A 25,381-nucleotide genomic window follows, 5' to 3' on the forward strand; every position below is an offset into this window, starting at 1 on the left:
ATAAATAACACTCACTCTCCACTCCATGTGGTCAGCTACCCAGAACTTCAAACCCATTTGGTCCTGTTCACCAATAAACCATCTTTCCAACCATCCTCCATTTTCCAGTGTCTTTCTCCCCACTTGGAATTGAACCCAGATGGACAGTGAAACAAACTCTGTATTTCACTGTGTAAAGAAAACTGCCTAAATGTCTTTGGGGAAAAAAGACACTTTACGACTTTTCTAAAGGAGATCAGTCCTTCTGATCCCTTTCTTCCCTGATAAATCATACAGGACAGGCAGATTTTTCCTTGAAAAAGACAATCCTGAAAGCTGAAAGGGTTGAATCACCTTAAAATTGGATTCAAAAATTTACTGAGTGTATCTTTTGGGCTACACTACAGAAGATTTTTTTTCCCAACACCCAAACACAAAAGTTGAACCCCAACGGGTTATCTGAAAAAATAACAAAAGTTGTGTGTTAGGTTGCAAGAGCAAAAATTACTGCCATGGAAGCTTTATCTGATTGCTTAGATTGAGAAGACACTTTCACCTCCACACAACTTTTCCATTTAATTCCTTCTGCCCTTTAACCCTGAGAAAGTGAACTCCGTGAATAAGCAGAAGCCCAACCTTATTATGCCTCCCTGAGAAAGTGAAATTCTATCACCTTAATTTATTGTTGTTGTTAGTTGCGAAGTCGTGTCCGACTCATCGCGACCCCATGGACAACTTTCCTCCAGGCCTTCCTGTCATCTACCATCCTCTGGAGTCCATTTAAGCTCACGCCTACTGCTTCAGTGACTCCATCCAGACACCTCATTCTCTGTCATCCCCTTCTTCTTTTGCCCTCAATCTTTCCCAGCATTAGGCTCTTCTCCATGAGAAGTCCTTCCTTCTCATTAAGTGGCCAAAGTATTTGAGTTTCATCTTCAGGATCTGGCCTTCTAAAAAGGAGTCAGGGTTGATCTCCTCTAGGACTGACTGGTTTCATTGTCTTGCACCCCAAGGGACTCACAGGAGTCTTTTCCAGCACCATAGTTCAAAGCTCTCAATTCTTTGGTGCTCAGCCTTTCTTATGGTCCAACTTTCACAGCCATACATTGCAACTGGGAAAACATAACCTTGACTATACGCACTTTTGTTTAATTGTTTAATTAATTTTGTTTAATTGTTCACCTTAATTAATTTATAGCAGTTGGTTTGTTTTACTCATGCATATCTGCTGCCTTAGAAAGTAATTTTTCCTCCGAGAAAGATTGTCATGGTTTGATTTTTAACTAAATGGAAGAAGCACAATGGAAGCTAAATGAAAAAAAGGACAAACTTGGGATTTGCACAACAGACAAAGACCACAAACCTTAATGTACATAAACAGTTAAAACCAAACAAGGAATTTGAGGTTTAATGAGATCCCAGAATCCAGCCACTGACACCTATTGAAAAAGTAAATTGCACAAGAGCTTCTGTACACTGTTAACATTAAAAAAATATGACAGACTTGTAAACCTATTTGTCATATAAGTAACAAGGAAAATAAGAAGAGAAAAAAGTTATCTAAAATGAGGAATAAAAATATATTAAATAAGTCTGATACTATCTTCACAAAGTAAGCAAGCATCAGATTAGTTAATAGTAATACTGCTAATACTAAAATATTATAACTAATGAATAATAAATAAAAATAATAATAAACAATAAAACTAAAAACTAAACTGCTAATACTAAGCAAATACCACTCAGCAATTTTGCATCAATATAGAAGCTAAACCAGAAAACTAGAAAAATATTTGTCTCCTTCACATACTATATTTTACAACAGGACCAAAATGTGAACTGTTTTCTCAAGAAAAACTAATCACTATTTTTTTTTCCTTTAAAGTCATTCTTCCTTTTCCAAAGTACAAAAATGCAAACTGCCACTGTGTCTTTCTCAGATTCAACTGACAGTTTCACAAAATTCCAAAAAAGGCAATGTTTTCTGGTTAGATACCACTCTGCCACTTAAAGAGACTTGGGAACAGATACATACCAGAGGAGAGGAAAGTAACACCAAGTCATTCAGGATATCTGCACCACATTGACAAATCTGGAAATAATTACCGCAATCTCACTTTATATCACAGACTTTTTTTTCTTTACACAATCGAGACAATCAGCAAATAATCAATAATAAGTTAAATGAAAGAACAATGCAAAATGTTTCAAATTGCTCACCCTTAATGCAGGAATTAGAAATAACTTCTGGCAGAAAACAACATACAATTTTAAGGGACTGCTGCCGTATGGCATGAAGTGACATGCAACTAATTGTTGAACCTTGCAATTTCTGAAACAGTCACTGGTTTCACGCACACACCCCCATTAAGCCATGGCTTATTTAAAGCAATTTACATGATTTATTTAATAAATCATATAAATTACCTGACACACCATATGGCAGTATAGCATGATAGATGATCTCATAAAGGAAAAACTCCACCATAAATAAGAAGAACTGGTGGAGAGGAAAGTATTTTGTAACAAATTACTTTCTCAATCAGAACAGAAGGATTCAGGGAAGAAACATCCAACTCCCAATGGATCTGTATTTTTAAAGCCAAAATTATGTCCAACAGTATTAAAATAAGCCACTGCCTTGCTTGAGACTTGGTTACAAAATTAGCATCAATAGCCCAAAGAATCAAGATAAAGTACTCAAGTGATAATCTCACTTAGTATGCTAAAAACATAGAATACCTTCAGGAGGAAGATTAGATTTAGTTGCTAATGATGCTTCTTCATAACTGTTTTTTTTTCTTTTTTTACAGAAACAGGACATGAAGAAGCTATCTTACAGCACTTTTATACTGCACCTCCATTCCAAAAGTTAAGGGAATGTTATAGTTAGGATCAGTGATGGGTTGCTCCCGGTTCTCTCCAGTTCTTGAGAACCGGTAGTAAAAGTGGTGGGAGGCTCCGCCCAACTGCATGGACATCATAATGGACTATCTGTGCATGCGCAGAAGCTTCTGCGCATGTGCAGAAGCGTGCATGCGCTCCCATTGCGAACTGGTAGTAAAAGTAAGTAGAACCCACCCCTGGTTAGGATAGATGGAAATAACGATCTTTAACATTATTCCATTGCTTATTCAACAGAATGTGTAATAATATACTGGGTAATTTGATAGAAACAGTGCTATACAACTTTAATGCATCTTGCTATTTCAGATAAAAAATAATGGAATATTCTTGGGGGAAAATATCTATAAACAAAATAAGAAAAAGAGATTATCTTCTGCTTCTGTCGGACTTTTTTTCTGAAAATACTTGAGTTTACTTTTCCCTTTTTTATAAGCTTCCTTTCACATTATGAGACCAATTTTCTGTTTAGTCCCGTTATTCAAGAATTGTCATCTGTATTCAGTCATTCCCAACTGTAGAATTCTATTAACCTATCAGCCTTTTCAATTCTGTAGAAGCACTTTATGATGGAAATATATTGGTAAAAATGATTTAAAAAAAAAAAAAGAAGTTATTTTTAATTGTTACTACTTTTAGTAGTTTGCAATAATACTTTGCCTTGTGCTAGTTATAAGCCATTGTTGCAACTAATGTATAATACAATGAAGAAGCATGACAAACAAACAAAAAAACTTCAACACAAAACAAAAACACTATATTATTTGGCCACTATATGCTTGGCAGTAGCAATTCACAGAAGACTGTTTATAGCTTACTACTTTTCTAAGGCAAAAGATTTCCTGTTCACTACTTATATGATTTGTTAATGAATTTTGGGCATATTACAAAAGTGCTGTCAAATAGTTGATAGAAAATGGGAAAGGTTAATTCCCTTAAGTCCCATCTGTAACTGAGAGAGAACAAAGAAACTATACAAGCCAAGAAAGCATATGTTTTAAAGATATTTGGGTTGTCTGAGAGTGTTTGCTTTAGCACTCAACCATAACATACATGGAAGCTTATGTAATAGACATCACGGGCTCTCGCAGAACTGAAATTCACATTCAAGGAACATATGGAATAGCCTTTCTATAACAATGCCGTGTGTTGGGATTGTGATTCCCAGAATTTTCGAATGGAAGGGCCATTAGGAATTCTGGGAAATGTAACTATGTCTTAAGAGCATCAGATTGAGAAGGGCTCTTCTATAACACGATAGCCCAAAGAGAAACTTTTCTCTATAGAAGATACAGGTACTGAAGACTGACACATCTTTAAAAAGAATTTTTTTTAACAAGATAGAAGAAACGTATGAGTACCACAAAGTATCTGGCTGAGAATTTCACTGTGGAATTGTCTTTGGGAGTACCAATCAGTAAAGTTCATTTTTCCCCAGGGTCTGCAAAATTGGCAACTTTAAGATTTGTGTATTTTAACCATGCTGGCTGGGGAACTCTGGGAGTTGAAGTCCACAAGTCTTAAAGTTGCCAACTTTGGAGACCCCTGATCTAAACAAACATCTTTTTCCCTCTTCCTTTCTCACGTATAGCCTTTTCCTTGTTTTTGCCTATTTTCTCCTTATTTACAAGAGGTACTAATAAGCTACTAAAGTTGTTTTAGTCATCCAAAAACATTGAAACAACCCAGCATCACCATGAAGTACTCGTACAATCCTTAAGGAGGGTCCTTGTAATGTGTTAGAGGGAAATACAAGTAACATGCTTATTTTAATACTAATTTATTTCTCAAATAACTGAAAGCCTCATGGCAGTTTTCAATTATTTTAGATTCCATTTTAGTGGCAGGATTCCCAGACTGGATTCAAACCATGATTTAAGAAATCATAGACGGCTGGGGTTTCAGTGCACCTTAAGCCATTATGGCTTAGACCAGGGGTATTAAACTGGATTTCTTCAGGGCCAGATCAGCATTGCAGTTCTCCTCTGCAGATCGGCCAGGGGCGGGGGGGGGGGGAGACAGGACGGATGCCTCCTGCAGCACCCTGCCAGCCAAAAAGGGCCACGAGGGGGCTGCATGAGGCCCCCCCCCATTTTGGCTGACAGGGTACTGCAGGAGGCCATCCAGGCTGGAAACGGGACATTGGGGGGGCATGTGAAGCCCCCTGTGCCCCGTTTTCGCTAGCAGAAGCATTGCAGGCCAGTCCTTTGCTATTTCCAGGCAGCCGCACAGGTCAGATTTAAGCACCCCACAGGTCAAATCCGGCCCGTGGGCCTTGAGTTTGATACCTCTGGTTTAGACTCTCTCTCTCTCTCTCGAGTGAATTAGAATCGCATGCATATATCTATTCATATGAAAATGTTCATTTTGACATCAGCATTTACATAACGTACAGATCTACTGCTACTATAGATATAAGAATACCAAGAACAGTATCCATGCAACCTAAAAGAACTGAGGAAATAAGAAATATACTTCTCTGAGTAACTGCCCTGGCAGCCAAGCAGCTAAGTAAACCTCAGCTCCTAATCCAGTGCAATGTCAGAAATTCTTAGTTTATTGCAGCAAACTGGGTTAATGTAACTTCCATATGAATGCCCTGACTGAAGCCTTAGCACAGGGGTATCAAACTTGCAGCCTGTGAGCCAGATGGATCACGCACTGGCCACGCCCACTCCCATTTTAGCGAAGGGGGGAAAGTCGTGATATGTCACGTGATGAGTTTGACACCCCTGCCTTAGCACGTCTAAGTCAGACTTCTCTTTATTGAAGTGTAAAGGAAAGATTTATGTGAATTGGACACCCTTTTAACCCTTAACCCTTTTATTTTAATCTGTTGCATGAAAAGGTCAAGAAATAGATACACCAAAATATTACAGAGAGGACAAACAAGTAACTAGAGTAATGCAAAATACATTCAATAAATTAATACAGACCAATCTTTAGAACAAAAGTTTTCAGACACCAAAACACAGTGTGCAAATTTGCAAGTTATTGCAGACATGCATTTAAGGGCTAAGCTGACAGTGGTCTGTCGTATTACATTCCCAGGGTCCATAAGCCAACTATGAAAAACATTTCATTTGGTCAAGGAAATACCAGTATTCTTCCTATTTTAAGCTTTTACCATGCATTTCCTTTTATGGATAGTGGGATCACTTTTTTTTTTCCTACTAAAAGAAGTTAGAATATCCTGGCTGTCCACCAAGACAAACAAACAAACTTTTCAGCACCATATCTCTTCTCACAATGCTCTTAAAGATAATAATCGGCAAACGAATAAAGGGGGGGTAAGGAGGAGGACTAAAAATAGCTGCTTCAAACAGTGGGGACACTGACTGAAGCAGTCAGTCCCTGAGGACAAAAGAAAAAGAAGAAAGCCAATGTCTCACTCTTCTTGCTTTTCTTAAACACAATGAATTCAAATGGATTTCTTCTGAACTTTTTTTGCAGCTAGCTTTTTGCTAAGCCACTTTAAGATGTTCTTATTTTGGAGGAAGAATTGCAAACAGACCCAAAGAAAGGTGGCACGTGAATTTCACTGTTCTCATCCCCAACTGCATAGAGTTTGAAGTTTCTCTATGTGTGTGTTTTTGTCTACAGCGCTTCTATCAAGACTGCATATAGATCCAACCCAGAGCTGCAGAAAGCTGCCCTAAAAGCAAGATAATGGTACCCAGGCATGGAGCTCTTGGCAACAGTAGGGAAGAAACAGTTTTTTAGCATCCAAGACTACCCTACAGCAGCGGGGATTCCTGATGGTTTCCCATCCCAGCAGTTACAATTTACAGTCCTGCTTAGCTTTTCGAAGGTTGGTTGAAGTCACCTGCTGTGACTGAGGGAAAAAACTTCAACTACACATTACCTTCTTCCAAACAATGAAAAGTGTGAGAAAATCAGAAAACAACTGTTGTCCGTTAAAATGTAAGCATCAGAATGAATATAGCTGCTCTTTGAAACATTAAGAAAAACCTTGGAGCCTTCTTATTTGATATTAATAATGGCTCTTTAAAAATAAAAATCTTCCACTCACTTCCAAGAACAATCCTATTGGGATATAATTATTACTAAGTTATTTCAAAATGTTAAAAAAAATTAAACAAGCGGCAATTATTTTCCAAAGCTAATTCTTTTTTAATATCCAGCTCTTTTCGAAGGACCTAACCTAGTTATATATCTTTTATATACCTATCTTTACATCCTAAATATATTTTTTTAAAATCTGAGAGATTTTGGGCTGAGAGAGAGTGAATGGGCCAAAGTCACCCAGCTGGCTTTCATGACTAAGGTGGAACTTGAATTCAGAATCTCCTTGCTTTCTAGACTAGTTCCCAAATACTAGACCCGTAATGGCGAACCTGTGGCATGCAGCGCCCTCTCTGTGGGCATGTGAGCCGCAGCTCCAGTTCAGCTCCACTGCGCATGCATGTGCGCTTCCCGACAGCTAGCTAGTCATCGGGTCTCTGCCATGCATGCGTGGCGGGGTGGGACACATGCAGGGGGGCCATTTGCGCAGGTACGGCGGAGCTGAACTGGGGCGACGGCTCGCATGCCCACAGAGAGGGCGCTGCGTGCCACCTGTGGCACGCGTGCCATAGGTTCGCCATGACGGGTCTAGTGGTTAAGGAACTACACTAGAAAGCAAGGAGATTCTGAATTCAAGTTCCACCTTAGTCATAAAAGCCAGCTGGGTTACTTTGGGCCATTCACTCTCTCTCAGCCCCAAATCTCTCAGATTTTAAAAAATCCTGCATCACCCTTTGATGCAAATCCGAAGTACAAAAGTTAAGATCATGCTTTCAATTTCAAATTAATCACTACTATATTCTACTAAACCTCAACCCTAAAGCAACTGATATATTTTAGTGATAGAATTTTAGTTTTAGAAGTTTAGTTAAGGGTGGCAGATGCTTTCATGGGTAACAGAAGCCTGAGTGGCGTAGGAGGCTAATGCCTCCTACTAAGGCAGCATTTAACATCCAGCTGCCTGCAATTACTGCGAGTTCAATTTTCACCAGGCTCAAGGTCGACTCAGCCTTCCATCCTTTCTAAGGTGGGTAAATTGAGGACCCAGTTTGTGGGGGCAATAAGCTGACTTTGTATAAATATACAAAAAGTATGAAAGCTATTGCTTAACACATTGTAAGCCGCCCTGAGTCTCTGGAGAAGGGCAGCATATAAATCAAATTTAAAAAAAAACAACAACAGAAACTAATTTCAATTTACTGTTGTTTTTAAATGTAATTCTGCTTGAACCAGTGTTTTGATGCTAACTCCCAACAAAGGTCATAAAAATAACTAGCATTCACACGCTAGAATCAACTTCAAGCATGAGTGCCCCAAACCTCAGAAGGTCACAACAGACAGTGGGAGAACATAAACAGCCCTGCTTCTTTGGGTCTTGCATTTCTTTATCAACATTTAATTACTAGCACTTCTGACTGTATTAGGAAGGTGCTATGCTGAACACTCTGTTCTGATGTAGCTGAAGCACAACCTAGTTCTCTTCTATTATCAAAGAAGCAATTGGTTGGCATACCAGAACGAAGTACATTATTTCCAGACTAAACAGAAGTGCCCATGAACACTAAATGTTAACTGTAATCAAGAGTGGTGAGAGGAACAGTTACACACAGTGTTTACAACATATTTAGGATATAGTTTGGTCAGCTTCCCAGACAAACCTATAGTCCTGGGATTTCCTGGTGATGTGCAATGAGTTTCTGATCCTATTTAGCTTTTTCTCCCCCAGATCAGCCAGTTGGAATGTACCCTTTTGATCCTCCAAAAGTTGGAAACCTGAAAGTAGGCTCTGAGAACAGGGTTTTGAAACACAAATAACAGTCCAACTGTTTTTAAAAGTACTAAGGTATCTATTTCAGGTATTAAAGCTGTTAGAACACACTCTCTCTTCTCAATCAGGAGAGTAGATTACAAGTGATCACAGCTTCCAACAGAACAGAGTATCTGTAGCTCAGGGTTCAACTGTGGAGTCCTTGGCACTCTGAGGTTGGTTGTCTGCATTCACAATTGTCAATGCAATTGTGAATACATTTCAATAAATTTACTCAATCCAGGGTGGATAAAAATAGCTGACTTAAAAAAAAATTTAAAAAATGGATTTTTTTTTATTTAAATCATTTTTTTTATTTAAATGAGATTTTTTACATTTTTATCAAATTTATTTAAATAAAATGCTTCTGGAGTAAAAATCTATCCAAAGATAGCTTTCTATTTAAGATACATTAATAATTTAGTTTATTCAGCAGGAAATGGAGTTTAGTTATGTAGCATGAGGCTGTATATTCTGCAATGTTTACATTTTTTGTAAACTCATTCAATGAATCCGAGCTCTGCAAGCTGAGATAACATGCACTGCATTGATGCATTCACACAATTTCACAGCAATCATGAGATAAATCATAAAACGAAGTTCAGGAATATTCCTTTATCCCATTGTTTTGCAAATCTATGTACACTACAAACTGTATGATTGTTTGAAGAGAAATGCATTTGTACCACCAGGCTTTAAGTGTGAGGAGGAAAGGCAAGTAGTAAAAATGAAAGTGAAATCTTCTAAGCAGCTTATAAATATAATATTAAAGAGCACCTGTCATTTCAGATCCATCATGGCAGTGCTTGTTAGCGGGCATCCACTCGCCTGCTTCCTGCCACATCCCTCACCTTGTTGTGTCACTGCTACATCACCAGCCGTCCCATTAAAGTGAATGGGACTGTGGGTGAGTCAACAGCGGGTTAGAGGAGGAGTTGCTGCAGGACAGAGATGCTCTTTAAAAATTATGATGTAAATCAAGTCGATTTAAATCAAGACTTTTTACTAGTGATTTAAAACGTGATTTAAATTGACTTGATTTAAATCAAATCTATCTGGGTTCAATCTGTTGCTGATTAGCTATATTTCCTTAAATAAAATAATGAACTCATAAGTTTCTTCTTTTACTGACAACAAGAGGACAATATAACCTACCTACCCTCTGGAATCAATTGCCTCCAGAGATAAGGAGAATCCAAGACCTCGGTGCCTTCCGCCGTGCCCTTAAAACCTTCCTTTTCCAGCAAGCCGGGCTGGCCTAATTTTTTAAGTGTTTTTAAGTGTTTTGTTTATTGTTTTTAATTAATGGGGCCAAATTTATATAGGTATATTTTAACTGTATTTTAATATTTGTACTTGATGTTTTTACTTGGCTGTTCACCGCCCTGAGTCCTCAGGGAGAAGGGCGGTATACAAATTCAAAATAAAATAAAATAAAAAATAAATAACATCTTCCATTATTAACCAACTAGGTAACATCATCAGTGCAAGTGAGGATGGGATTTGCGCCCTATTTATATAAAGTTAGTGTGTACATCAACGATAGAAAGATAGATAGATAGATAGATAGATAGATAGATAGATGATAGATAGATAGATAGATAGATAGATAGATAGATAGATAGATAGATAGATGATAGAGACAGACAGACAGACAGACAAGACAGATGATGGACGGATGATGGATGGATGGATGGACGGATGGACGGACAGACAGATGATTGATAATGGATGGATGGAGAGAAAGAGAGAGAGATAGGAACAAATAGAAATATAGAGATAAATAGATGATATAGATCAGAGATGTCAAAGTCACAGTGTCACGTTGTCGTCACATGATGTATTGTGACTTTTTCCCCCTTTGCTAAACCGGGGGTAGGCGTAGCCAGCGCATGACGCATCCAGCCCGTGGGCCACGAGTTTGACACCCTGATATAGATAGATGGTAAGTAGGTAGATATAGAAATAGAGATACAATAATGCAGAGATATATAGTCAATGTTCAGTGAATCGAGCATTAATGAATGTATATTCTTAAATCAATGAACCATTTTGGACAAAAAGAACAAAAATATTACAAAAGGTTCAGAAACAGAATGAATTCCAAACATTATATTTGGTACTAACATATTTAATCTGTTTTCCAGATCTATTCATGATACAGGCAAAGAAACATGAATTACCCAAATTTACATATTCAGCATATCCACAAGATAGTTATGGATACTTATTAACAGACAGTATTGATAACATGTATGATTTTTGCAACTGTTTAAAACTTCTGTGTTCTAGATTCCCTTCTTGGTGATCTAGCAACTTTATCCTGATAGACATCATATTCTGAATTGCAGTTTATTTTGAAAAAATTCTGAAAAAAAAGCTACCACACAATTGGGAATGCATTTCAATAGATTTGTTCAATCTAGTTAGCTATATTTCCTTAAACAAAACAACGAGCTCATAAATTTCGTCTTTAACTGATAACAAGAGGGCTGTATAGCATCTTCTATTCTAAAGAGAGTATTTACAAAATACTCGAAACTAGGCAATCTAAGACGAATTTAAATATCTCAGTGAAGTTTCTTTGAAAGCATGGACTCGCTACAAAAAAAAACCCAAACATTTTTAAACAGTGACGTTTTCTTTTTGCATTTCTTTCATATTTCCTTTGTCTGTGATAGCCACCTGCTTGCTCCCAGAAGGTCAGGATGCTTCCCTCTGCGGTTGGACTATCATCACACACAATAAGGGCCCTTTTATATAGTAACTTAAGCTTCCTTTTTATTGAAAGCGTCAGGCTTTGCAAAAAGTAATGCGGTAGCTTGAAATAGCAACAGGAAACGCTTTCTGGCTAAAGGCGGCACAGAGTTGCCCTTTCCCAAGCCATAGCCACATTTCTGTCTCACAAGCAATGTAGGATTTTCCCTACTTAGTGATCAACCCAGCCCAAATTAGGTCACAGTTTTCTTCCCTCAGCAGTCAATCTCCACCCATCTCCTTGATTGATATAGGACAGAGGTCTTCAAACTTGGCAGCTTTAAGACTTGTGGATTTCAACTTTCAGAATTCTCCAGCCAGCATAGCTGCCAAGTTTGGGGACCCCTGATATAGGATGTTCAGTGAAAGCAGCCTCTCCCAAACACATGTGTACTGATAAAGGAGAATATTTGTAGCTCAGGACTGAAAGAGGAGTCCTTGATGCCTGAATTTGGATATTTTCTTGCAAACATTTCATTATCCAAACTGGGTAACATCATCAGCGCTAGTGCATCATCTAGGAATGATGCTATTACAGGTAGTCCTTGATGTACAAAAGTTCATTTAGTGACCAAAAAAGCCAACACAGATCTAGGCTGCATAAACAGAGGGATAGAATTAAGATCACATGAAGCGTTATCACCACTTTATAATGCCTTGGTAAGGCCACACTTGGAATACTGCATCCAGTTTTGGTCGTCACGATGTAAAAAAGATGTTGAGACTCTAGAAAGAGTGCAGAGAAGAGCAACAAAGAGGATTAGGGGACTGGAGGCTAAAATATATAAAGAACAGTTGCTGGAACTGGGTATACAGTATCTAGTCTGATGAAAAGAAGGACTAGGGATGACATGCTAGCAGTGTTCCAATATCTCAGGGGCTGCCACAAAGAAGAGGGAGTCAGGCTATTCTCCAAAGCACCTGAGGGTAGAACAAGAAGTAATGGATGGAAACTAATCAAGGAGAACTAGAAGGAGAGTTCTAGAAGAACTCCTTAGAACTAAGGAGAAATTTCCTGACAGTTAGAACAATTAATCAGTGGAACAACTTGCCTCCAGAAGTTTTGAATGCTCCAACACTGGAAGTTTTTAAGAAGATATTGGATAACCATTTGTCTGAAGTGGTGTAGGGTTTCCTGCCTAAGCAGGGGGTTGGACTAGAAGTCCTCCAAGGTCTCTTCCAATTCTATTCTATTCTATTCTATTCTATTCTATTCTATTCTATTCTATTCTATTCTATTCTATTCATCTAATCTAATTCTATTCTGACTATTCAAAATTACAACGGCACTGAAAAATGTGACTTAGACTGTTTTTCATAATTAAGACCTTTGCAGCATCCCCATGATCACGTGATCAAAATTCAGATTTTGATCTAAATTTGGCAACTGGTTGATATTTATGATATTGATATTGCTGTGTCATGAGGTCATGTGATCCCCTTTTGCAACCTTCTGACAAGTAAAGTCAATGGGGAAGCCAGGTTCACTTAACAACTATGGCAAGAAAGGTCATAAAATGGGGCAAGACTCGTTTATCAAATGTCTCACTTAACAACAGAAATTTTGGAGTCAATTATGGTCATAAGTTGAGGACTACCTGTATTTAGTTTAGGTAATGAAACATCTGCAAGCAAACAACCAAGCTCAAAGTGTGTGTGTGTGTGTGTGTGTGTGTGTCCACACACACACAAAATTAGCTAACAAACTCTGTGTCTGGATGTGTAGATTCCAGTCATGTTGTATTTTAGACATTTTATACAATTAATCACACTAGTTGTCACTAGGCCACAGATCTCAGTTTACCATTAATAGTTGGATTAACTTCAAATCAAAACTAGGCAAATCTCACAGGTCTTAACCCGGAGTATGAACCAAGCCCATTTCCTCTCAGTGGATGTCAACAGGAAATGAGCATGCCCTTGAAATAAAATTTTAGGTAAGAAAAATTACTTAAGTGTCCACTCCTGGCATATCCAGCAAGTCATTAATTCTCTTAAAGTTCAGCTAAACTCCAAAACTGTATACCTCATAGGAGGTATCATAGCAACCAACAAAAATATTGGTATTAAAATACTTTATTTGCCAAAGTTTTCTAGGTAGTCGACTTACAACAGTTCATTTAGTGACCGAAGTTTGAAGTTACAACGGCACTAACAAAAGTGACTTATGACCGTTTTCAACTTACGCCGTCGCAGCATTCCAGTGGTCATGTGATCAAAATTCATATGCTTGGCAAGTGATTCATAGCTACGATTGTTACAGTGTCCTGGGATCATGCAATCACCTTTTTGCGACCTTCTGACAAGCAAAGCCAATGGGGAAGCCAGATCCACTTAACAACTATGTTACTAACTTAACATCTGCAATGATTCACTTAACAACCGTGGCTAGAAAGATTGTAAAATGGGGCAAAACTCGCTTAACAACTTTATTGTTTAGCAACAGAAATGTGGGTGTCAATTGTAGATATAAGTCATCAACTACCTTTACATGATATAGCAGGTAATACTTAAAAGGCTTTTTAAACATGCTTACCCGAGAGATAGTGAGAGGCATGTTGAAGTCCTTCCCACCTTGGAGTCTGAACCCCCAAGGAGCTGGACCCACCAGTGAAACGCTGTAGTTATTCATGGTCTTCTGCGGTTAGGTTGTAATTCCCAGGGGAACAATCTGTAAGAGACATATGAAGATTCTGAATGCGAAAAAAACACAACCCAAACATCCAAAATAATTAGTTCAGATGCTAATGTTCGGACTGGGTTCATACACTGCACTAACCACAGTGGATAACCACTTTATGTCTTAATACAAGGCATATAATCTAGGAGAGGGGTGTCAAACTCAAGGCCTGTGGGCTGGATCCGGCCGCGGGGTGCTTAGATCGGGCCAGTGGGGCTGTCCTGGAAACAGTGAAGTACCGGGTTGCGGTGCCTCTACCTGTGAAAACAGAACTCGCGAGGGCTGCACGCGGCCCTCCCGAGCTCCATTTTCACTGGCAGAGGGTTGCAGGAGGCTGTCGCAGCCAAAAATGGAGCTTGGGAGCCCATTTTCGCTGGCAGAGCACTCAAGCCACCACAGGCGCCCCCGATATGAGTGTCGAGCTGGCCACGCCTACCCCAGCCCCTGAGGTCAAACACAACCCTGATGCGGTCCTCAACGAAATCGAATTTGACACCCCTGATCTAGGACAATCATAGAAACCAGAAAGCTCCCTTCAAAATGCATAACGGACAACCACACAATCAGCTTTTATATACTTCCTTCCAGGAATCTTGAACATTCCATAGGGAGAAAAGGAGGATGTGTTTTAATTATTTGTTGAATAAGCCATAATGACTGGATTCACACATCAAGCTAGCCTGAACCAAAGAAAGCACAAATGTCAATTTAGCAGAAAGAATAATTCAAGCTGGAGAAGAGCCTAATGCTGGGAAAGATTGAGGGCAAAAGAAGAAGAGGGCGACAGAGAATGAGGTGGCTGGATAGAGTCACTAAAGCAGTAGGCGTGAGCTTAAATGGACTCCAGAGAATGGTAGAGGACAGGAAGGCCTGGAGGAACATTGTCCATGGGGTCACGATGGGTCGGACATGACTTCGCAACTAACAACAATAATTCAAGCCAGTCTATTTTCTTTCTTCTAGGCCCAGGGAAGGAGATCTCTCTCTCTTCCTGTCTATACAAACAACTCAGTTGCAGAATGACTGATCTCTTGCTTTCCACGATGTCTCAAGAAAAACGGGCATTTTCAACCTTGACCTGATTTTTGAGAAGAGCTTCCTTTTTTACAGTCTTCGTGCAAACAAGAACACAATAGCCACTGAAATCATGAATGTCTTTGCCAGAATTAGTGGTTCTCAGCTTTCAACTCATATGAAGTCTCTGAAGATCCTTTTGCAGGTTCTGAATTGCCCCTTGCTCCCAAAACATACACACACAAATGCGCCAGTGTTGCATTACTTGTATTATTATAGTGTCATTATCAGCAGAAAATTGGGGACATAAAAAAACCTACAAACAAGCATCTCAAAATGTAAAAACACCCAGCCCTAATTTCATCAATATATTACAATCTACCTTTTTATTTTTCATTCTTCTCCTTGAGCAAAGTTGTTCTGAAAACAGATTTCAGGAGTAAAATGCAGAATAAATTTAAGTCATGAGTATTGTTTAGAGACTCTAGATTAACTAGAGCTCAGTGGCTAAGACACTGAGCTTGTCGATCGAAAGGTTGACAGTTCAGCTGTTCGAATCCCTAGGGACGCATAATGCTCCCGTTACTTGTCCCAGCTTCTGCCAACCTAGCAGTTCGAAAGCACGTAAAAATGCAAGTAGAAAAATAGGGACCACCTTTGGTGGGAAGGTAACAGCATTCCGTGCACCTTTGGCGCTTAGTCATGCCAGCCACATGACCACGGAGACGTCTTCGGGCAGTGCTGGCTCTTCAGCTTTGAAACAGAGATGACTACTGCCCCCTAGAGTTGGAAACGACTAGCACATATGTGTGAGGGGATCCTTTACTTTTACCTTTAAACAATATCCACAATTTAAATTTAAGAATATCCATGACTCTACCTCTAGCAAACGTATTTAATTCTCTCACAAAGTGGAAATGCTTTACGTGGATGCATTATGAAAACACGTGAGGTTTGCCTGAAATAACTGCAATTCAAGTTAGCTTCCATTGTGGCATGGAGGTCTACCCTTAACAAGGTTAAGTCATGGCTTATTTAGCCATAGAAGACTTAGAATAACTTTGTCACATTAAATGTACACTGATCAGCATACATTAAAATGAAATTTTGTTGCATACAGGTCTCAAAGGATCACCACTTCCAATATACACTATATAAACATGACAAAATAAATAAATAAAATTATGCATATAATATGGCTTGAGGGATAGGTCAGGACTGTGGTCTAAACTATTTTGGTCATTGGAAAATGAACCTGATAGGAAAGTGTTAACTCCACCTTTGCCTGCTAGAAGGCAGGGCTTAAGACTGCTTCCTCCTTCATGAGGAAATCTCCCCATTACATTTGCAAGTATTGACTTCAATAGAGTGTAATTTGGCCTTTTCTTCACTGAAACTCAGTCTAAGCGCATCACATTTACAGATGGCAATCTGATCTCTAGTTCCTTGAATCTCCTTTCCATCCATTTTCTATAGAAGGCAGAATTAAGGTTGACAGCGAGACGTCTGTTTTGGAAAGTGGAAAAGCCCTACTCTACTCTCTCTATCAGGAAGAGGTAATAGTTAACTCCTTCCCCGTTGGTTCATCTTGAGTGATGGAGAATGACTGGGTTTCTTCCTTGCACTAAGCCACAAAACACGATTTATGATCAAAACACACTATAAATTAGCTGAAGGCTCGGAGCGCAGACTAATGAATAAGCAGTATGCCAAATAAGCTTTTTAGTCTTTCCAGCCCAACAGAATTTTAGAAATAAATTAGAGGAGGTCGGTTTATATCTGTCTAGCTATCACAGAATAACTGTCCAAAAACTAAAGTGCCTAAATTTAGTGCAGAGAGAAGTGCCAGCAAAAGAAAGCTGGAGTTCAAAAATAGGCCAAATAACATTACAAGGACTGTGAAGGAAAACCTATCACAAAATACTTCCCCAGTGCATAACCAGCAGAGATGCAGTTGGGCAGCCCCTGCAAATCTTGCAAACTGTTCCATTCCAAACAACCCACCTATACTACCACACTTGTAGTTTCCCTTCTATAGTTATCAGAGGTGGGTTTCAGCAGGTTCTGACCAGTTCTGGAGAACCGGCAGCGGAAATTTTGAGTAGTTCAGAGAACCGGTAACTACCACCTTGACTGGCCCCGCCCCCATGTATTCTGTGCAGCAACCTTCCCCTGGAGTGGGGTGGGAATGGAGATTTTACAGTATCCTTCCCCTGCCACTCCCACCAAGCCACCCCCACCAAGCCATGCCACGCCCACCAGGCCACACCCACAGAACCGGTAGTAAAAAAAATTGAAACCCACCACTGATAGTTATGACCCACCATGGACCATTTACAGCCGGTCTGATGCTTCCAAATGTACCTATGCAGAGGCAACCTGTTATTTCATGGCAACAAAGAAAATGCAGGAGCTTTTTTATTTATTTATTTATTTATTATTTATTTTTATATGCAGCCCTTCTCCGGAGACTCAGGGCGGCTTACAATGCGTTAAGCAATAGCCTTCATACTTTTTGTATATTTTATACAAAGTCAGCTTATTGCCCCACAAACCGGGTCCTCATTTTACCCACCTTAGAAAGGATGGAAGGCTGAGTCGACCTTGAGCCTGGTGAGAATTGAATTTGCAGTAATTGCAGGCAGCTGGATGTTAAATGCTGCCTTAGTAGGAGGCATTAGCCTCCTACGCCACTCAGGCTCCTTTATATCCATTGCTGGCAAAGGGATTGTAAGAAATTCCAAGAAGGAATGGTTTGCATGTTTTTCCTATCTTGTTTTTTTTTTCTTTCTAACTTAACATAATGTTAAAAAGAAATTATGGAAAGGGGCTCATGATTCTGTCTAAACATTAGCACAGGGATCTCCACTTGACCACTTGAAGACTTGTGGACTTCAACTCCCAGAATTCCCCAGTCAGCCACAGCAAACCCTATTTAGGACTGATCAGAATGCAAATTTAAATCTTTATTGTTAAATTTGTATGCAACAACTCGGCACAATCTTTTAATATGATATATTTCTAAAGGTATTGTACTGTATTTCCAAGAGAAATATTCTTGGACAATTCTTTTCTTTAAAAATACAGTCTCTGGGATCAATGATTTGAACTAGCAACATTCTAGCGGCTGATGTCAGCCATAGAAACAAGATAGAGTATGTTTACACATATGCTAGGTGATACCTAGCAATACCTAGTCCAATCATCATCTGTTGAACTAGCAACCATTTGTTACACAGTATTTGCAAATCTTAAGCCATAACCAACTGACCATCCAATAATTAGGATCATAATATTGGGTGAACCTAACTGATAGTTAGCAATGCAGACAGGAGAAGTTCAAAGTACAGCAAGGCCTTTCAATCAATCCTGGATCACAGTCTTTCAGAAGGCTGTCAGTTCCCTTTATATGAATCAATGGATTGGAACACCACCTTAATAATTAATAATAATTAAGGCTAACTGACTTTGAATAACTTGTAATAAGTGTTTGGAATAACATATAGGAATCACTAGGGTTTATAGCAGAAACACACTAGCATACAACTATTATAAACAGTCTATGTGCAAAAGTTACTTGGCATTAATGAAACACTTTAAAAAGTTTCTTGGAAAGTGGAATATTTTTCTTCTAGCCTTAGATATCATTTTGATGTTTAGCACACAGATATTGTGGGAGGACGGAGGAGACTGGAACTAATCAAATATTAAATAGTTACCAATGGTTTTTAAATCCATAATCCTATCTATTTCATGACACCGGGATACCTTCCAAATGCTTATTCTTATTCCACTCACAAGCAAATACTTCATATAGCACCTGAAAGTATTACTGAAAAAACACCTGAAAGTATTACTCATCAGAAATTTACTAAAAAATAGCAAACGTGCTTGAACAGCTTGCCTGTGGATGGATCCTTTTAGGAAATCTACATTTTCCTCCCGGTAACAAGAGCAAGGGAAGAAATTGGTAGCTTCAAACATGTGCAACTATGCACACATAACATATGCAAAAGTTTCATTTATCTGCATGCACTAAGAGAAACCCCAGAGCTCCGTTAAATCTTAGTAAGCAGACATCTGAAGAAATGTTACCAATTGGTGCCCTACATTGAAAGACAATGAGCTACAAAATTGGGGGGGGGGGGTACACAATATATGGAATGGGTCTAGATTATGTCACAGCTGCCAAAAAAGCTTTGAGCCCAAAGAGCAAATAAAGCAAATTTCTCACACGTTTGCTTTACGCTCCCTACTACGAGGAGAAAAAAAAAAAATGGCCCTGTTGATTTTCTTTTATTTCCACTGTCTTTTAACATGCCCTGTTAGTTACTGATTTACCAACAGGCAGGCAGTCGGGCCACTTAAGGAAAAGTCTTGTTGATGAAATGAGTTGGGGACTGGGGAGGGAGGAAAGGAGGTGTGGGAATCCCCCAACAGAAGGAGGGAGAGAAAAGGGAGAGAGAGAGAGAGAGGGAGGGAAAGAGAAAGGGGGAGAGAAAAGCAGAAAAACAGCAATCTGAGCAAACTAATCTCGGGGTACCAAGCAAATATTAAACAGGGTGACTGACTGGGTGGCTCAGTGGCTAAGACCCTGAGCTTGTCGATCACAGGTCTCCTGCGTGAGCAGGGTTGGACTAGATGACCTTCAAGGTCCCTTCCAACTCTCTTACTAGGGCACTTGTTGCCGCTTTTCAACTCTTAGGTTTTGTTTTTTTTTTAAAAAAAAGGGGGAAAGGTCGGGAATCGAAGAAGCGACACCTTACAGCAGCAATTTTCAAAAAGGCACGTCTTGTTAAAAAGCAACGCCACGGGAGGCGACGGCTGTAAAAAAAAAACATTTAAAAAGGGAAACGTTTCGCGACGGAACTACGAAGGGACTTCAGCGGGTTTAGGGCGGTGAAAAGATTCTCTCTCTCTTTCTCCCTCTCTTAGCTCCGTCTGGTTCTGCCCAGGGCGCTCGGGTCGTAGTAGCAGCTCCCCCACCCCCTTTCCTTCCCCGGCTCCCCCTCAGTCCCCAAACTCCGTGCAAACTTTAGCCGGCGCCTCCCTCCCTCCACCCAGCCCTCCCATTCCGCAAGGTGCCGCGGGAAGCGCCTTGGTGCCTATCGCGGACGCGCCGGTCCGCTTTAAAGGCGCGCAAAAGCCTCTTTCGTCCCCTTTTTATTTCCCGCGACCCCCTTTCCCTCGGGGGGGGCGGGAAGAGGGGAGGGGGCTCCTCTCCCACTCCCTCCCTCCGTCCTTGTTTCCCTCCTCAGCAAAAAAAAAAAACCAGTCCGCGACTCACTTCCAAGGCGGAGGCTGGAGAGGCGAGCGCAAGACGGGCGAGCGGTTCCCACCAAACTGGCGTGCGCCGTGCGCGAAAGGAGGCAAAGTCCAAGCCGAAGCCCTCTCGCCCCGAGCTCTTGTTTGCACTTCCGCCCCTTTTCTTTCGCTCCTCCCCTGGAAGGCCGGCGAGGTTGGCTCCAGCTGAGAGCGAGAGAAGGGAGAGGCGGGGGCAACGGGCTACCTTCCGGCCCTGGCGTGCGCTTCGTTCTCGTCAGGAGAGCCTCGGGCGCCCGCAAGCCTTGCTGACCTCAAATGGAGCCCCCAGTGCTCCCCCCGCCCCGCCCCCCCCCCACAAGACCAGCATTGCAGGCTTGAACGAGGACGGAGAAATAAAAGGGACGCGGTTTTGATGGGAAGGATTTGGAAACCCTGCCCTAAAATCAAGTGCTTTTTAACTACGTTCAATAGGCTGAAGTTTCATCAAGTGCCTTGACCAAGTTTACCAAACAGGCTGACAAGTTTCCACCTCAGAGAATTTCCCAATCTGCGAAACTCCGTCCGCCTCTCCAAATCGATGTCGGAATTATTTGATTATTCCAAAGGCGCATGGAAAGCGTACGGGAGCGATGAAAAAGAGAGCTAGGGAGATGCGTGTTTGCGTGCACACGTGCAAGAGGGGAAAAGCTCCGTGTACTTGTTATGCTGGGCTGTTGCCGTCTTTGCTGCCATCTAGTGGTCGTGTGGATTTTCTCACGCGCAGCGTTCCTTTGTTTTTGTTTTGTTTTTTTGTTTTTATTGAATTTGTATACCGCCCTACTCCCGAAGGACTCAGGGCGGTGAACAGCCATAAAATAAAACAATGTAAATACAAAATTTAAAATAGAATAAAACGAATTAAATAATTTGGCTGAACAAATTTAAAACCCCAATACTTTAAAACCAAATTTAAAATTTCCATTTAAAAAGGGGAAAGACTTAGGTCAGGCCAGCCTGATGAAACAAGAAAGTCTTGAGCGTGCGACGGCTGGTACGCTTTGTTTTCGGTAGTCGCGGTAGACATGACTTTGATTATTTACGGTAGTTGGTGTTGACCCAGCTTTTCTTTTTTCCTTATAGGAGTTGTATTACCAGACAAACAAGTATGAAACCAAGGTGAAGGAACACAAACCGATAATAGGACCTTAAGTTATGTGTATTGTTCGCTATTTGCTTAAATATGAAGAGTCTGGGCTGTGTGTAGTAAAAAATACAAGCCAAAATTAAATAAAAGTTCAGTGGGAAAAAAATTGAACTACATCCCTTTGACCAATTAGTTGGAAGTCAGCATCTCCTTAAAAGAAAATAAAGGTAAAGGTTCCCCTCGCACATATGTGCTAGTCGTTCCTGACTCTAGGGGGTGGTGCTCATCTCCATTTCAAAGCCGAAGAGCCAGCGCTGTCCGAAGACGTCTCCTTGGTCATGTGGCCGGCATGACTAAACGCCAAAGACACACGGAACGCTGTTACCTTCCCACCAAAGTGGTCCCTATTTTCTACTTGCATTTTTTACGTGCTTTCAAACTGCTAGGTTGGCAGAAGCTGGGAGAAGTAACGGGAGCTCACCCCATTACGCAGCACTAGGGATTCGAACCACTAAAAGGAAATAGATTTACTCAATTCTCAGAATGTCTTTCTAGGACAGGGTTCTGTTGACCTCCAAAGGTTGACAAGACTATGCATTATTATTATGCATAGTACTATTAGTTGAAATAGTATTTATTATTGGATTCTTATCCCACCTTTGTTACTTTATAAGTAACTCAAGGCAGCAAGCATATTTCATACTACTTCCTCCTCCTTTTCCTCCCACAACAACAACCCTGTGAGGTGGGTTGGCCTGAGAGAGAGTGACTGGCCCAAGGTCACCCAGCCAGCTTTCATGGCTAAGGCAAGACCAGAACTTACTATCTCCTGGTTTGTAGGCCAACATTGGTTATCTTCATATAATAAATTTTGGGGATTAATGAACAATCTGAAACTTCATGAATATTGCAAAGTAAGGGCCATAACAGAGACTATTTCAGATTATAACTACCAGCATCACCAAATTTGGGAGTGAGTACACACTCATTGAATAAATTATGATTTGGGTTAAGTGTCATTCGATGAATCACAAGGTTTACATATTGAGTTGAACTATACACTATGCTTTACCAATAATAGATCTAACTAAATCCAACCAATTTACACCTTTACATCAGAGGTGGATTTCAGCAGGTTCTGGCCAGTTCTGGAAAACCGGTAGCGGAAATTTTGAGTAGTTCGGAGAACCGGTAGTAAAAATTCTGACTGGCCCCACCTCCATCTATTTTCTGCTGATCGGGAGGAAGTCCCAAGTCCCAGCTGATCTGGAAGAAATGGGGATTTTGCAGTAACCTTCCCCTGGACTAGGGAGGGAATGGAGATTTTACAGTATCTTTCCCCTGCCACGCCCACCAAGCCACACCCACCAATTCATGCCACGCCCACCAAGCCACACCCACAGAACCAGTAGTAAAAAATTTTGAAACCCACCACTGCTTTACATGATACAGGAACTCAAAGAGTTTCTGGTCACAATTTTCAGTTTACAATTGATTGTCAAAGATGAAGAATGAGCAGGAGTCGGGATCCAGCAGACCAGGACAAATCATCACTGTAAATCAGTGAAGGTAAAAATTGTCCATGCTCCTTGCTTAATGCAGCCTTCTACAAATGCAAGCCTGGTCCTGAATCTGCTGATGGAAGTTTTGTTTGAACCAGATTACATTGCCAGCCTTAAAAATAACTTCCTAACATGCTTGGTCATGTCTGGCTTGCTTAACCACCCACCATGACGTACAAATTCATTATCTCCTGGCCTGAATGAAATTAATTCACTTGTCTGTAGCACAAAAAGCCTTATTTTCTCCGCTTCCAAGGACATTTGTCTCTGGCCACACAGGAATGAGCAGAAGCTATCTCGGCCTCCCTTTGTAACAAGATCTTTGCCGCCTTCTTTTATGATGCCCATTCAGTCCTCCCAGTTATGTCCTTGAAGATCAGAGTGCACAGAAAACGTCTGTCTGAACACGCCTGGCTATAGTTGATTCATAGAGTACAGTGAAAAATCTGATTAATTAAGGTTGTCAGCTCTGGGCTGCAATTGGGACAACAACTAACTAGTAAAGGGACACAGAAAGATCTACTTCTTGGTTGCCATTTAGAGTTTTGCAGCTCTGATAAACGTGAAGCGGTGATCAATAGAACTCAAAATTTTATTTTGGGTCATTTTATTACTATGACTATTCATTTCTTTTTTTACTATCTACATGACATTCCAGTTGCAGCTCCATTAGTATTATGATTATTTTATTGCCTTGTATTCAAAATATCTGTGAAAGCCAGGTATAAGCTTGTTCCAGTGGTGAAATCCATTTTTTTTACTACTGGTGGGCGTGGCTTGGGCGTGGCTTAGGCGTGGCAGGGAAAGGATACTGCAAAATCCCCATTCCCTCCCCACTCCTTGGGGAAGGATATTGCAAAATGTCCATTTCCACCCCTACTTTGGGGCCAGCCAGAGGTGGTATTTGCCAGTTCTCCGAACTACTCAAAATTTCCACTGCTCGTTCTCTGAACTGCTCAAAATTTCTGCTACCGGTTCTCCAGAACCTGTCAGAACTTGTTGGATTTCATCCCTGGCTTGTTTACACAGTAAACTAAGCTATAATATGGTTTAATTGGGCTATAGGTAGGCCAGTCATGGCTTTTTGTTGCCATGCATTTTTACCATGTTTTTCTTCTTTCCCAATATATTTTTGTTTATGTAAAGTCATGTTTAGCATTCCGTAACAATAGCTCAGAGCAAAACTTTATATACCAGAGTTCTGTTCTGAGCTCAAAGGAAAATGCAAAAAGAGAGAAACATAAAAACCCTACACTTTGCGTGTCCCGTGAGAAAAATACCAAGCCAGGATCATTATTCACAGGCTGTGTGAAGTCAATCCACATGATTTTTGTTTTGTTTGTTTAGAAAATTTATATAGCTGCCCATCTCAAAAAAAGTTATTCTGGGTGACGTCAAGCACAATACTTTTAGGTGGGTGGGTTTCGTTTTATGCACTATATTCATGACAATCAAGGAAATAGATTAAAATAAATCTTAATGTTTCTGAATTTTGAAGCCACTACTAGATGATGGTTCCCAACACGGATGTATGTGCAGCAAGAAAGAAATGGCATTATTTTACCATCAAACTTTCCAAAACTGAAGCCAAATGGTTGTTTAATTGCTTCACCTTGACAACAAGGATGGCTGTACAAAATCTCCTGCTTCACTTCTAAAGGGCAAGACTAGTCACAATTCAGAAGTGATTGTTATATCCTGTTGCTGCATACCATGACACCAGTTAATAACTATCTAAATACAGATTCAACTTCTGCATGCAATAATATAATACAGACATAGAGTCAGATACCTGTTAGGTTTGGTGTTATGCAAAAAAAAAAAGAGAGAGAGAGAAAGAGAGACACAGAGAGAGAGAAACACTTATCTAATTACTATTTTCCCCTAGGAGAAAAAATATTAGCATGCTATAGCATGGCAGCTAATGAATTTAATTATTTATAATGATATAAATTAATGGTATAACCTTATGTCTTGCCAGCTGAGCCACAATAAATGCCTTACAGAGATAGAAAATGCATTTTAATTGAGATCTGGCAGTGGTTATAGGTTAACAGTATTAATAATCATTGCATTTTGTATGCAATATAATTTGTAATTTTGTTTGTATATAAAGCTGCCTTCGATTTAAACTCTTCATAATGTTATGAACGTGTCCATATAGTTTTCTTTACAATTGTATGAAAAAGACTTGCTATTGTTTTATTCTGACTTTTTTTTTACTTAATAGTATTATCTAGACAACAGTGATCTCCCATAAAAGT

The 25,381-nt window shown here is 40.0% G+C and overlaps 1 protein-coding gene across 2 annotated transcripts in view; it reads right to left on the minus strand.

The window, feature by feature from the left end:
• Positions 1 to 20,647, minus strand: part of PDLIM5 (PDZ and LIM domain 5) — a 96,118-nt gene extending 75,471 nt beyond the window's left edge. The window contains exons 1-2 of one of the 2 annotated variants that reach the window (XM_070948829.1): positions 20,455 to 20,647; positions 14,010 to 14,144 (exon numbers count right to left, since the gene is read on the minus strand). In XM_070948829.1, coding sequence (XP_070804930.1) covers positions 14,010 to 14,105 — 96 coding nt within the window. In that variant the 5' untranslated portion in view covers positions 14,106 to 14,144; positions 20,455 to 20,647. The remainder of the gene's footprint in view (positions 1 to 14,009; positions 14,145 to 20,454) is intronic. The other variant, XM_070948830.1, reaches the window with a different exon arrangement.
• Positions 20,648 to 25,381: the final 4,734 nt, after the last annotated feature.

The sequence above is a fragment of the Pituophis catenifer genome, unplaced genomic scaffold (assembly GCF_029215685.1).
Source record: "Pituophis catenifer annectens isolate HBS135680 unplaced genomic scaffold, rPitCat1.0.hap2 SCAF_8, whole genome shotgun sequence".
In the NCBI taxonomy this organism is placed as follows: Eukaryota; Metazoa; Chordata; class Lepidosauria; order Squamata; family Colubridae; genus Pituophis; species Pituophis catenifer.